The sequence below is a fragment of the Sitophilus oryzae genome, unplaced genomic scaffold, assembly GCF_002938485.1.
Source record: "Sitophilus oryzae breed Bouriz unplaced genomic scaffold, Soryzae_2.0 scaffold_1246_pilon_pilon, whole genome shotgun sequence".
Lineage (NCBI taxonomy): Eukaryota > Metazoa > Arthropoda > Insecta > Coleoptera > Curculionidae > Sitophilus > Sitophilus oryzae.
Window position 1 is genome coordinate 231,589 of NW_022145889.1, and position 14,186 is coordinate 245,774.

Here is a 14,186-nt window from a genome sequence, read left to right on the forward strand (position 1 = left end):
TTTCACATGGGAATCGGGAATCATAATAGGAATTGACCTCAAGTCCAAGGAGGCAATAGAGAAGGAGGGATATATCCTCTATTATAAATTCGGGACAATACCAATTCAGGTCTAAGGTAAGATCAAGTTAAAGAGGTGGAGAAAATGGAGACTAATCCTCCGGCCTCCATCTCACGGGTACCTCAGCCGGAGACAAGCTCCTCGACGGCACGGAGGGCCAAACCCGAGCCGTGGAAGGGTGTATACCCTCGGAGGAAAACATCTGTTGTCAATGGAAGATGGAAATATCCTGCCCCCCCCTACAACATGAAAACTCTCATGTATGATGAGTTATATGGTGTATGATGAGTTATAACTCAAGGAAGGCCATATATCTTTAAGGTCGCGGTGATTATTCCCCCTTCACTCATTCTACATCTTCTATGAGCATCCAGCATGTTCCATCCAGCAGTGTACATAACAGGACTGTCACTATCAGATGACATTACCCGGTGACACCAATCTGCACTGGCAGATTGCATGCCAAGAGAATTAATTGATTTAAACTTCAACGTCACGTTTACGTTCAACTGAAAACATATCAACATTTTTGAAAAGTTTACTTAATATATGTATGTTGGACCATATCTCTTGATGAAGCAAATTACTCCCGTATAATAAAAGATTTGGTAATAAGGGTAAAACCTACTTTATATACCCATACACCATAAACCCATTTGGCTGCAATGGGAGAAATATAGGAATGCGCGAGATTGGCCTAGGTCTTGCGGGCTTTTTTGTGTTGACACGCTAGAGTCAAGCAATAAGATCAAGACCAAAGCTACTTATTAGATTGCAAGACCAAGAAAAAGGGAGTCTTAATCTTGGTATTGCATTTGCTCATCTCTAGGAAAATACAAGTGGTGGCTAATTACTTATAGGCCAGTCAAACAGGATTTATTAAAGGGGTCACTTGGAAAAAAGTGTTAAAAATCTAATTATTATTTTTATTAGTTCATTTGATGTCAAAGAAAAGTTTCCTAGATTTGTTATACAGTTTTCAGTAATTGATTAAGCAAATTAAAATTATATTAGTTAACAAGAAATGAAACTAATACTAATTTTCACAATTCTGTAATAGGCCAATCAAATTGGAGATGTCACTTGGAAAAATTGTTCGTAAACTAACTATTATTTTGATTAGTTTGTTTGATGTAAAAGAGAAGTTTTCTAAGTTTGCACGTTTGCTCGATCACCGCTCGAGCCAGGAGAACAAATGTGCAAAAAGATGAATTACTCAAAACTATAAGTAATTACGAATATACAAGTATAATAAATATATAGTACCAAATTTTAAATATTCTCTCTACTGTGTTTTGCAGTGAAAATGATTCAGTTAACTGTCTCATATTTGACTGCTTAAGATTAAGGTGTACATAATATAGGCGCGCGAACAGATTCCTAACTGTACTTAACAAGAATCATTTAATACACACGATAATGTTTGTATTTGATCGATCGTAGAGTATGGACGAGAGAGAGAATTGAATTTATGGACATGGAATTAAACCAGTTCTGTACCGAGATATAGATCTCTAACGTCGGGTAACCTTTCAAGGTTGCCGAGAGAAGAAGGGAACCTAAACGGGGTCACTGGCCCCTTTTTGTTCTATGGAGTACCGTACTATCACACATATTCTGCATTTTAAATCTATGTTTGATCCGTTTGTTACGTTTGAGTTTTGTTATATTAAGGTTAGATGAAAGGCAAGTGTGCGAATTTGGTCCTTGGGACAAAATTATTAAAGAATTAACAGTGCAGTTAAATAGCTAGTTATATAGATTTTTTTTGTTTATACTTAAGTGATCTGACACCAGATCAGAGCAGTGGCGGGTACAGAGGGGGGCCCATGGAGCCAGGGCCCCCCCTAATATCTCTAAATTGGGTTAAATATTAACATTTTGGGTTAAAAATGGCGCTCTAAAAAGCATATTCTACATTAGTTTTTATTTGGGCCCGCCTAAAATAAATTCCGGGCCCCCCCTTAAATACATTCCTGTATCCGCCCCTGGATCACAGTACTGCACTTTGGGCAAGGACTGATCAATTTGCTCTTATAATCATTATTAAAAACCTATATATTATTTATTTAGAAAATTGTGCAGAAATGAACAAATGTAGCTATAAAGTGAGTTGATCGCTTTTATTGCTGCTTGGCTATCAGATAAGATGGCTATTTGTTGTTTTGGATAGTTCTTATCTAAGATAAATTGTACGTATCTTTGGATAGCGTAGATTTCTGCAAAAATGATGCTGGGGTAGGTGTCCATTGGTTCGGAGTATTTAGTTTTCGACCAAATTACTCCTACTCTTGTCCCTGTTTTGGTTTTGGAAGTATCATACTATGTATACTACGTTATGACAAGGCATATAAAACAATCGGCAGGTTAACTCTGCCTAGATCGTCTGTAATTATATTTCTATAAAATTTGACCTTGGAGACGCTATTCGGAGATCGAAGTCAGAACCGGATTAAAACGCATCAAACAATTTTCCAGAAAATATACTAATGGTAGACAGGGTCGTATTAAAAAAATAAGATATAGCAATTGACTGAAACTGAATTTTATTTACACAATACTTTTGTCCGCAAAAATGAATCGTTAACCGCGTATACTCATCGAAAAATAAAAATGAAGAAATCAATTAAAGACTTAAAGAATTGACTGTAGAGAATAGACACTTAAAATTAAAACACATGCAACGAACAAAAACATGCCAGGAGCAACAAACAAGAATTAAAGAAATACACAATAAAATATCTATTGAAAAATATAAAGAGGCTATGTACAAATTATGCCCATCAATGAACGTAGCAAATTTTATTAATATTCAAATTTCATAAATTAACAAATCAGCTAGAGGAAGAAGATTCACAGATTAATTTAAATATGAATGTCTGGCGATGTACTTTCCGGGCCGAAATTATACAAGACGCTCTTGACAAATCTTTTTTTTTCCGTCCATGTTTAGAGACGCTAAGAAAATTAATATATGACATCGATGTCAAACCTGGCTTAGAAAGTCCTAGTGTATTTGAGACTCTAAAAAGAAAAGTTGAAAGTTTCGATGAACTTAATCGATATTATGTTCTATGTATTGAAGAGATGAGTATCAAGTGCAATTTACTTTATAATAGTAGTCGTGGTATTATTGTAAGTTTTGAGGACCAGGGGAAGGAGAACAGAGAGTTTAAACCAGTTCGGGTGTCTACAGTTGTTATGGTAAGAGGTATATTTACCAATTGGAAGCAACCCCCAGCTTATTTTTTTTATAACAATACATGCCCAGGTAAACATTTGAAGGAAATTATATTTGACGCATTTATTATTATTTTATTAGTAAGTGATGAAGTGAACTCTAATAATGTTTATTTAAAAAATATTTTTAATATTACTCCAAATACCCCATACTTTTTTGTTAACAACCAGCAAGTTTTTTTTATGTTCGATATTCCGTACCTGATACGCTGCTGTAACTGTCTGTTGTCGATAAAAAAACTACGACACTGGTTTCGGATCCCGAAATGGCGGCGACGTGCGCAAGGATATGCGCGTAGCGTTTCCGCTAAAGCCTGTGTGAGCGAGCCTGTAGATTGTTTTATATGCCGTGGATATGGTATGGTCTTTTACATGCAATTTTCTCCCTTCCAATACTTTCTAGTGCTCAATACTACAGTGAGGTGTTTTTCAAAGTTGTAAATTCTTAGTATGTCATCTACTGGGAGCTGGAGGAGTGGAATTTTCTTTTTGAATTTTCTCCTGACCTGAAAATTCTCCCAGTACTGTTTTCGTCAATGGCCATTCTAATCATTATCTCATTGGTATAACTACCAACGACAATATGCAGTGGTGTTAACGACGTTAGACGACTTTAGTTGTAATTCTGTTAATCGTGTCAGACTTTTATTCAAAGGCAAGTGTATGATATAAATGTGTGTATGTTATAAATGTATAATATAAACTCTATTGAGACGCACTGCTCATTCACGCATGTCATAGGCCTCATGGGATCGGATATCTCGTGGGTCGGTTTAACTTTTTAAACTCTCTAGCCATTACATGGGAAAGACCGTGGTTTAGACCCCGCGTTGACAAAGTACATACTTTTCTATTAAATAGAAAAGTAGGTTTAGACCCCGCGTTGTCAAAGTACATACTTCTCTATTAAATAGAAAAGTATGTAAGTAGTTATCACAAATTTTGTGATAACCTGCAATACCCAATATATTGTCGCTCTCGTCGGGTTTGGCTGCTGTATTCAAACTTATATTATTTATTTTGATTTTTAGCACTCTACTTCAATTCTTAAAAGTAGATGCTGCTCTTTAGATTTAGGTTCCCAAATATTGGTATTCGTGCACTTTTTCTAATACAATTAAATTTCAGCTTTACTTATTTCATCTAATTATTGTATTATGTAGCACAATCGCTTAAATTATTTAGATATAAAGTGAAACTGAACATGTAATAGTCGATTTGAAACGTAGACATGTTCTACTTTTAGAGTGGGTTTTCGATATTTCGATAGGATACTTAATTATAGATAAAGAAAGCTGTAATTACCGAGAAATCTGCGTTTGCAAAGTGTTTTCAAGACAGGTAGTTTTCAATTGCATTTAAAAATCGAATTGCTATAAATTAAGGCTCGTTATGAAATAAAATTGACATGCTTAATTGTGTTTTTATTGATATTAGTAGGTATAAAAGTAGTTTTACGTAATTTAGAGCAATTGAAAACCAGTTTTTTAGCAATTTTTTATTTAGTAGTATGGTTTAGTTTATACCGTATATATCTATTAGTATAACGACTATATTAAGACAACTATTTTTTATCGTGTTCCACTAAAATATGCATTAAAAAAAGAACATACACTCGTGAAAAAGTTGGGAGCAGTCGAGCGTCAAGTTGTCCCATAAGCAATACCCGCATTGGAACGTTTTATAAGTGGTTGCCATATTATGGAAATTTCCATAATTGGGATGGATAAAGATGCTATCATTGCTAGAATATATTATATATATTATAATATGAATAACGTTTCTTTAAATTTACGCTTTTTTCAGTTAAGTTCCTTGTGGATAATCAGGGCTTCCGACCATTTTATGTCGTGGTGTTTGGACATTAAGTCGTTTTATCACAATATACGAGTCACTGCACTCACAAGGTACCTGGCAGATGATCATGATCATGTTTTGATGATTACGGTTTTGTTGTTCTTAAGACAGTAGTTAATCTTTTATGTAAAACTGGCTAGGTATTTTTACACAAATGAAGAAGGAAATTAAAGATAAAGGATTATACTATATCCGTACTGTAGCACATTTTTAGACAACTTATTTATTTTTAAGATTTGATGGTCAAACATCAACAATATATTGTTTATGTTTAGACTAAATTTTCTCGAAAATAAAGACATAATTTAAAAATCCGTTACATTATGGAAATAGATTGAAGTTTTGTGATTACACTGATATATAATTTATATGGTTTTGTAACAAATTGATCGCTATTTTATATCAAATGCTGAAGCTCTGCAAACCTTAATCAAAGCACGTGTGTTTTTTTGGGTTATCTTAACACGACAGGATCGGGCTTAGCTTTAGGCAGATTTTTGAAATATAATATATATTTCCTTCGACCACAGACCCGCTTTACCTGAGAGCAACCCGAAAGTACAGCGCAATAGAATCTTAAGTCAATTTTAGTAGATAATTATATTTATTTTTGTTATTAATACTAATTATTCTTTTTTCTTTGTTTCAGATGGAGAGGAAGTGTATATAAACTAGTATGGAGAGAATTAGTAGCCTATTTATGTGTATATTATTCAATTAATTTATTGTACAGATATGGATTAAATGAAAACCAACAGAGGTAAAAATGAATTTAAAAATTGAAATGTCTACTCAAATTTTAATATCTTTTTTATTTCTAGGATATTCGAAAGAATTAGGTTATACTTCAGCCAACAAAGCGAAACGATACCTATGTCGTTCGTGTTGGGTTTCTATGTGTCATTGGTGGTGAAAAGATGGTGGGAACAATACAGACTGTTGCCCTGGCCTGATACTCTAGCTCTATTTTTAAATGCAGCTATCCCAGGTGCGGTAAGTACGTATTGACTTTTTAGTTTGATTATATATTTCTAATATACAGGGTGAGTTTCCTACGATGTTCTCTATGGTATCTCCGAGGGTATCTCGGAAAGTACTGGAGATAGAGAGTCGGTTAAATGGGGAAAAAATTGCAGTTTTGTGGGGTCATAAATATGCGCCTTTCAGATTTTTGAAAAAGTTCATGGCTTACTAGATATTTCGAAAAAAACAAATTTCGGCTATTTTAAAAATTGTCCCAAATTCCATTATAAGCTATTTTAGACAAACAGTTTTCAGATAAAAGTTGTAGATAATCACATCCTTAATGAGATTGTTTTCTCCGTTTTTTTTTCTAAAGCCTGTCATTTTTGACATATGACACAAACATATGTTTTTTTAAATGGAAACATAGTTGGCCATGACTTCATAAAAAGCGGCATTTTTTAAGCTTTTCAACGATATAAGCTATAATATGTTTTCTTCGAAAAATTACCGAGTTATAGCCAATTCTTATCATTTTTAAACAATTTCACTTAGATAGCCATGGAAACAAGTTTAATCGTCTTTGCTCTCATCAATGTCAAAGTTTACAGAATAAAAACTTTGTCGATGTGAAGCTGTCACATCCAAATTTTGTAAATTAAAATAAACAAAAATTGTAAATATGAATGTTTCAAATGAAGAAAAGCATGTAGGATTATTGGTTCAACTTTTCTTGACCATATGTACATTTTGGAGAATACGTTGACCGGTGAATGTTACGTTTTTTAGAGAACGGTTTTCAAGACAAGAAAAGTTAAATTTAGTTATAGCCAATTCTTATCTTTCTTGACTAATTCTACTTAGATTGTCTTAGATTGTATTAGACCACTTAGATTTCACTTAGATGGTATTCTATTCTGGTATGGTATTCTTATTCTGTTATGATTTATAACTTATAAAAAGTCTGAAATAAAAGAATATAATTACTAAACGGTTTTTTACAATTTACATTATACAAACTAAAACTTACAAAAATAATATCACTACATACACTTTAAGTTATTTTAGAAAATGTTCAAAAATCCGTCATTGTTTTGAGTTGCATCTTTTTAAAACTGAATTACTACCTATTCTCACAGAAAGACCGGTCGAGTTAATTAAACGTTTCTCGTACCGCCACTTCTTTCAAGTTCTTTTGTAAACCTTAATGTTAACCATACCGCATAAAAAATCTAAAATGGATAGGTCAGGTGATCGAGGAGGCCCATGCAATTGGTCCACCTCTTGCTATACCTGAGTTTGCATAAGTATGATATAAATAATTTTTAACATTTCTTTCATTATGGGGGAGGTCATAATGAAAGTCATGTTGGAACCACTCTATTGATGCGCGAGTATCTACACGCCTTTTGTTCATTTGAAAAACTCATACTTTACAATTTTTGTTTATTTTAATTTACAAAGTTTGGATGTGACCTTGACATTTCTGAGAGCAAAGGCGATTGAATGAGAGAACAACGGCGGTTTCCATGGCTAACTAAGTGAAATTGTTTAAAAAAGATAAGAATTGGCTATAACTCAGTAATTTGTCGAAGAAAACATATTATAACTTATATCGCTAAAAAGCTTAAAAAAATGCGCTTTTTATGAAGTCATGGCCAACTATGGTTTCCATTTAAAAAAACATATGTTTGCATCATATGTCAAAAATGACAGGCTTTAGAAAAAAACGGAGGAAACAATCTCATTAAGGATGTAGTTATCTACAACTTTCATCTGAAAACTTTTTGTCTAAAATAGCTTATAATGGAATTAGGGACAATTTTTAAAATAGCCGAAATTTGTTTTTTTCGAAATATCTAATAAGCCATGAATTCTTTCAAAAATCTGAAAGGCGCATATTTATTACCCCACAAAACTGCAATTCTTTCCCCATTTAACCGACTCTCTATCTCCAGTAGTTTCCGAGATACCCATAGAGAACATCGTAAGAAACTCACCCTATATAAAGTATCGTTTTAAGTTATTTTAAAAGAACGTTTTTTTTAGAAAAACGATAACTTTTCTAAAAATACAAAAGTTATCGTAAAAACGTATTATACAAGGTTAATCGAAGAGTTCTTTTTACCCTATTTTTAACATACCCTGTCCAAAAATTTCGTAACCAAATTTTCCTATAACATTATTTTTTGGTCAGAACCATGTCTCCTGAATATTTTGTATTTTGCTTCATGGCAACACATGCCTTAGTTAATTTTACGACCAAGGACCAAAATGGACTTGTCACAAACTTTTTGCAATTTTTTCAATTATCGTTACTTTTTGATGTTATTTTTCATAATGACCAAACCAAACCAAACCAAAGCCACCTCTTTGGTGTGACTATTGTTGTGTATGATTGCATATGGTTTTTAGGGTCAACGATTGTGCAAAAGTCATTGATGTAGTTAAAGACGGCCGAAATTATGAATATTCTCTTGATGCTTGAAGGAGAATGGGAAAACATAACATAATATAACTACTTACTTACTGCCATTACTCGCTGACGAGTATTTAACGCGTATCAGAAGATGGTTATGCAAGGCGTTTTCTTTTATAAGCTTTTCTGTGACTGAAAAGCCCGATACGTGATGTTAGCCCTCTTCCGCACTCCGGACATTCAAAATCTCATTACTTTGTTGCCTCTTTACTTTTTGGCTGTCGTTGTTAACTGGGTTTATAATTGTTCTCCATTGAGCTCTATTTTGCGCTGCTTTTCCTCCCACTGCATGCTTATCCCCTTTAAGTTTTCATCGAAAATATCCTTGTATCTTTTGAGTTGTCCACCTGGTTTCCTCTTACCCTCCCTCTACAAGCTCACCGTAAAGAAAATATTTCGGTATACGGTTTTCTTGCATCCTGCATACGTGGCCAGATCATTTTAAGCGAGATTTAGTAATCATGACTTTAGCGCTTTCGCAGCTTGCTATTTCAAGGACTGATACGTTTGAGACATGGTGGTACCATTTGATTCTTAACAGTTGCCCAAGGTGTCTCTGTTGCAACTTTTGTCTAATGCTTTCGTGTGCTGGCAGTACGTCTACAGACATTTATAGCAGCCGGGGGAGACAATGCAAAGTATTATAGTATTTTTTACTTTTTTTTGCATTGTTTAAGTTTTCTGTTTGTTTGTAAACTTAGTTATTACAGTTAAGTTTTTTTTAATGTCCCTAGTTCTGTTAGTTTTACTAATAGGTCTCTAAAGAGTTCTAATGCAGTGTCGATATGGTATTACGACAATAGTCACCAAAGCCTCGTCGTGATGTTAAAAAATTACATCATAAAATAATTATTACAGTTGAGGGTTGGAACCTTTGGTGTTACACAGCAAAATAAAACACTAAATCACCACAATACACCAAAACACTTTTACTTTTACACTGGACGCGCGTTTCGCTAACCATGTTAGCATCATCAGCAGATGATTATAAACTAAAATACAATCTACAATTGGAGCGTTTATATACTCGCTCAGTGGGCACAAAGTGGGCGTGGTAAGATCTAGCCAACCGAGTCAGAACCCACCGAGCGTAACAGTTAGAGTTCCACCATTAGAGTAGTAGGAACAAGAACTTGAAGGAATTGGACCGTTGCCTCTGTTCATACTATCTTTACATTTATTAATTCTGATGCTTTCGTATGCATCTAATTGCCTGTAATTTGAGACTTGTCTAATTAATTTCAAGTTATTAAGATCTATACAATGTGCTTTATCAACAATATGTTCGGCAACGCAAGATTTATCCGGTCTACCATATCTTATCTGAGCTAAATGTTTTTTAAATCTAGTTAATATTGATCTTGTAGTTTGCCCAACATATTTCTGATTACAATCTTTACAAGAAATTTCATAAATACCCGACCTTTCCAGTAGAGGTGTTTTATCCTTTGGATTACCTAATAATTGTTGTAATTTATTATTAGCACTATACACAAGTTTATAATTGACCCGCTTAAAAATTCCTTTTAGACCACGGGATAACTGTCTATCAAACGGTATTGAAAAATATTTTGACGTATCTTTGTTTCTAAATAATTAGAAAACGTAGGTATAGGTTAATGATTTCTGAAAATTCGACTTTTCAAGTAGAGAAAGATACGTCAAAATATTTTTCAATACCGTTTGATCTTTTGATTTGACAGTTATCCCGTGAAAAAAGGAATGTTTAAGCAGGTCAATTATAAACTTGTGGATAGTGCTAATAATAAATTACAACAATTATTAGGTAATCCAAAGGATAAAACACCTCTACTGGAAAGGTCGGGTATTTATGAAATTTCTTGTAAAGATTGTAATCAGAAATATGTTGGGCAAACTAGAAGATCAATATTAACTAGATTTAAAGAACATTTAGCTCAGATTAGATATGGTAAACCGGATAAATCTTGCGTTGCCGAACATATTGTTGATAAAGGACATTGTATAGATCTTAATAACTTGAAATTAATTAAACAAGTCTCAAATTACAGGCATTTAGATGCATATGAAAGCATCAGAATTAATAAATGTATAGATAGTATGAACAGAGACAACGGTCCAATTCCTTCAAGTTCTTTGTTCCTACTTCTCTAGTGGCGGAAATCTAACTGTTACGCTCGGTGGGTTCTGACTCTGTTGGCTAGATCTTGCCATGCCCACTTTCTGCCCACTGAGCGAGAGTATATAAACGCTCCAATTGTAGATTGTATTTTAGTTTATAATCATCTGCTGATGGTGCTAATATGGTTAGCGAAACGCGCGTCCAGTGTAAAAGTAAAAGTGTTTTGGTGTATTGTGGTGATTTAGTGTTTTATTTTGTTTTTTATCATAAAATAATGATAGAAGAAAAAATTGCAAATTCTTGGTGGCAAGATCATTTCGCTCTTAAAAATTAACCATGGCATGCGTTGATGTGAGACATTTTAGAATTAGAATGAGTGGGAGGGGGGTTAATCACTGCGACCTTACAGATCTATTGTGGCCCCCTGTCTTGAGTTATAACTCATCATACAGTCACAGGGCTTTGAGAAAAGCCAGTACTGGGACGGTTTTACAGAGGGTAGTTATCTCAGTCTCCAATATCAGTCGTACCAAAGTTCATGGCACGAATGGTTGTCGTCTCGGCGCACCCAGTGATGAGGTGTTTCTGGTGTTTCCTCATTTTCCCCATATAATTTGTATTCGCCGTTTCTTCTTATCAATCTACTGAGGTGATCATTGAGGAGACAGTGTCCTGTTAAAAACGCAGTGACAATCCGAAGATTGTTCTTACTTAAATCCAGGAATTTTTCTTGGTTGTAAGCCCTCAGAAACTTCTTTGAGTGTCTTAGACCGTTGCAAGATTCCCATTCCAGGTTGCGGATGGAGTCTTCCAAGTTTTTAAGTTCCGCTTTTAGTTGGTTACCACTTGCGAAGCAGAACGGTTCTGGTCCAGTTAGTGGAGTGTTCACTCCTTTTCTAGCTAGATCGTTTGCTTTTTCATTGCCTTCTATCCTTTGGTGAGCAGGCACCCAGAATAGGAGGACTTTCTTTGCCTAATTTATTCAGCTTCTCTATGCATTTTTTGACCAATTTCGAATTGATTGATACTGAGTTGGTCGCTTTTAACACTGCTTGACTATCAGATAAGATGGCTATTTCTTGTTTCCGATACTTTTTATCTAAGATAAGTTGTATGCATCTTTCGATAGCGTCGATTTCTTCCTGTAGGATGCTAGGATAGGTGCCAATTGGTTCGGAGTATTTAGTTCTCGACCCAAATACTCCGATCCCTGTTCCCGCATTGGTTTTGGAAGCATTAGTATACCAAGTTATGGTATGGTCTTTTAACTGCTGAGCAGACGTTTCTCTCTTCCAATCCTTTTTATTGCTAAATACTACATTGAGGTGTTCCTCAAAGTTGTACATTCTTGTCATCCACTGGGAGTTGTAGGAGTGGTATTTCCTTTATGAACCAGGAGAAATGGTTCTGATCGAAACATAATGTTTTAGGAAAAGTTATTCACGAAATTATTGCACAGGCTGTTTAAAAAACAACCCTTCAATTAACTCTCTATAATCAGCCAAATACTAAGTTTATAAAAAACTGAGTTTATGAGTTAAAGTTGATATATTTGTATACAGTTTGTCGAAAAACTGAATATGAAATATGAATATAGGACTAAGAATAAAAAAAATATACCACTTTAAACTCTTGGCGAAAAAATTTCTTTTTGCATCTGAGTGTATTTTTTTAAGATTTCTGTTTAAATAAACTAAATGAAAAAAAGCATGCTTCATTTAGAAATGACTTTTTTTCAAATATGCGATAATTGTTTTGAGTAGTGTATCTGTAACATAACCAAATAAAAATGAACACGTATTTTTTATACCGTTATCAAATGACAGTAGGAATAGTTTTTCAATGCAATCTGTATTTAGTCAAGAAAACGACTAGTTGTTTTTCTAGATTACGGTAATAAAGCGATTTACTCGCAAATCACAACATCGGTCTCATTTTTGCTGAGGTTATTGTTTTAAAATAAAGTGTGCGTGTCCCGCATAAAACGTATGTCCCAGATCAGCGTGAATCGATGATAAACAAATACTTACATAATTTTTTATTGCATTTAATGCAACAATTGTTGCAGGGCAAGCACGCAACTTTAACATGAAAAGTAGAAAAAGAAATAAAATATTTATTGGTTCATATTCAGTTATTATGAAATTGTGTAGCAAATCTATAGTAATATACAGGGTGTCCCAGAAATAAGTGCAAATATTTTAAGGGGTGGTAGATCTCAATAAAAGAAACATATTTCCTCTTTATCGTTTTTCAAATAAGTCCAAAATAACGGAGTTATTTTACTTTGAAAATTTCCAAAAAAAATGATTTGTTGCTAAAATTTTGAGAACCACTGGATTTTTTCTGGATTTTCTTTCTTGTAAATTTAATCTACTACCTATGTTGCCATATTATCAAGAAATTATTTTTTTAAATAAAAACTAAAAAAATTTCCAAAAAAAATTTCAAAAAATTCCGAATTTAAAAAAAAAATTCGCGAATAAAACCTCTTAGGCGTGTTTCTGGGGTTGAACTATACTACCAGTTAAAATATTTGCACTTATTTCTGGGACACCCTGTATAAAATCCAAAAGTGACTGACTCACTGATTAATCCCGATCCTGCTCATCCACTCAACGTAAGAAGCTCAATTTTGGCATACAGGTTGATTCCAGGGTGTAGAGGTTCGATAAGAAGGGATTTTTCGAAATTCCAGTTCCAAGGGGGAGAAACCACCCCTCAAATATTACAATATTTTTTATTTAAAAAACGGTCAAGTTTCCGAAAAAAACGCTTAAACATGTATATTTTATTTTGTTTTTTTACATATTTTAAGATTTTTTAAAAATGTATACAGGGTGTTTCGAAAACTCTGGTCATTGATTAATCACGATCCTGCTTAAAGCGCCTGACGTAAAAAGCTGATTTTTGGAAAACGGATTGACTTTAGGGTGTAGAGGTTCGATAAGGAGGGATTTTTCGAAACTCGAATTCGAAGGGGGTGAAACCACCCCTCATATATTAGAATATTTCTTATTTAAAAACCGGTGAGTTTTTCGGAAAAACTCTTAAACACGTATATTTTATTTTGTTGTTTTACACATTTTAAGATTTTTTAAAAAATTATACAGGATGTTTCATAAAATATGACCATTGATTAATCACGATTCTGCTTAAAATGTTTGAAGTTTAAAGCTGATTTTTGGCAAACGGATTGACTGTGGGGTGTAGAGGTTCGATAAGGAGGGGTTTCTCGAATCTCAAATTCCGAGAAGGTGAAAACGCCCCTCAAATATTACAATATTTGTTATTTAAAAAACGGTTAGTTTTTCGGGAAAACGCTTGGGTCCGCATAATTTATTTTGTTTTTTTGCATATTTTGAAATTTTTTAAAAAATCATACAGGGTGTTCCAAAAAGTTGGGTAACTGATTAAGCACGATTCTGCTTAAACTGCTTGACATAAAAAGCTTATTTTTGGCAAACAGATTTTTCGAAAGTCAAA

General features: G+C 33.8%; 1 protein-coding gene across 1 annotated transcript in view; it reads left to right on the forward strand.

The window, feature by feature from the left end:
- LOC115874234 (bestrophin homolog 1-like) overlaps positions 1-14,186 on the forward strand; it is a 130,205-nt gene that overhangs the window by 64,030 nt on the left and 51,989 nt on the right. The window contains 2 exon segments of the mRNA XM_030889331.1: positions 5,807-5,917; positions 5,979-6,150. Coding sequence (XP_030745191.1) covers positions 5,807-5,917; positions 5,979-6,150 — 283 coding nt within the window.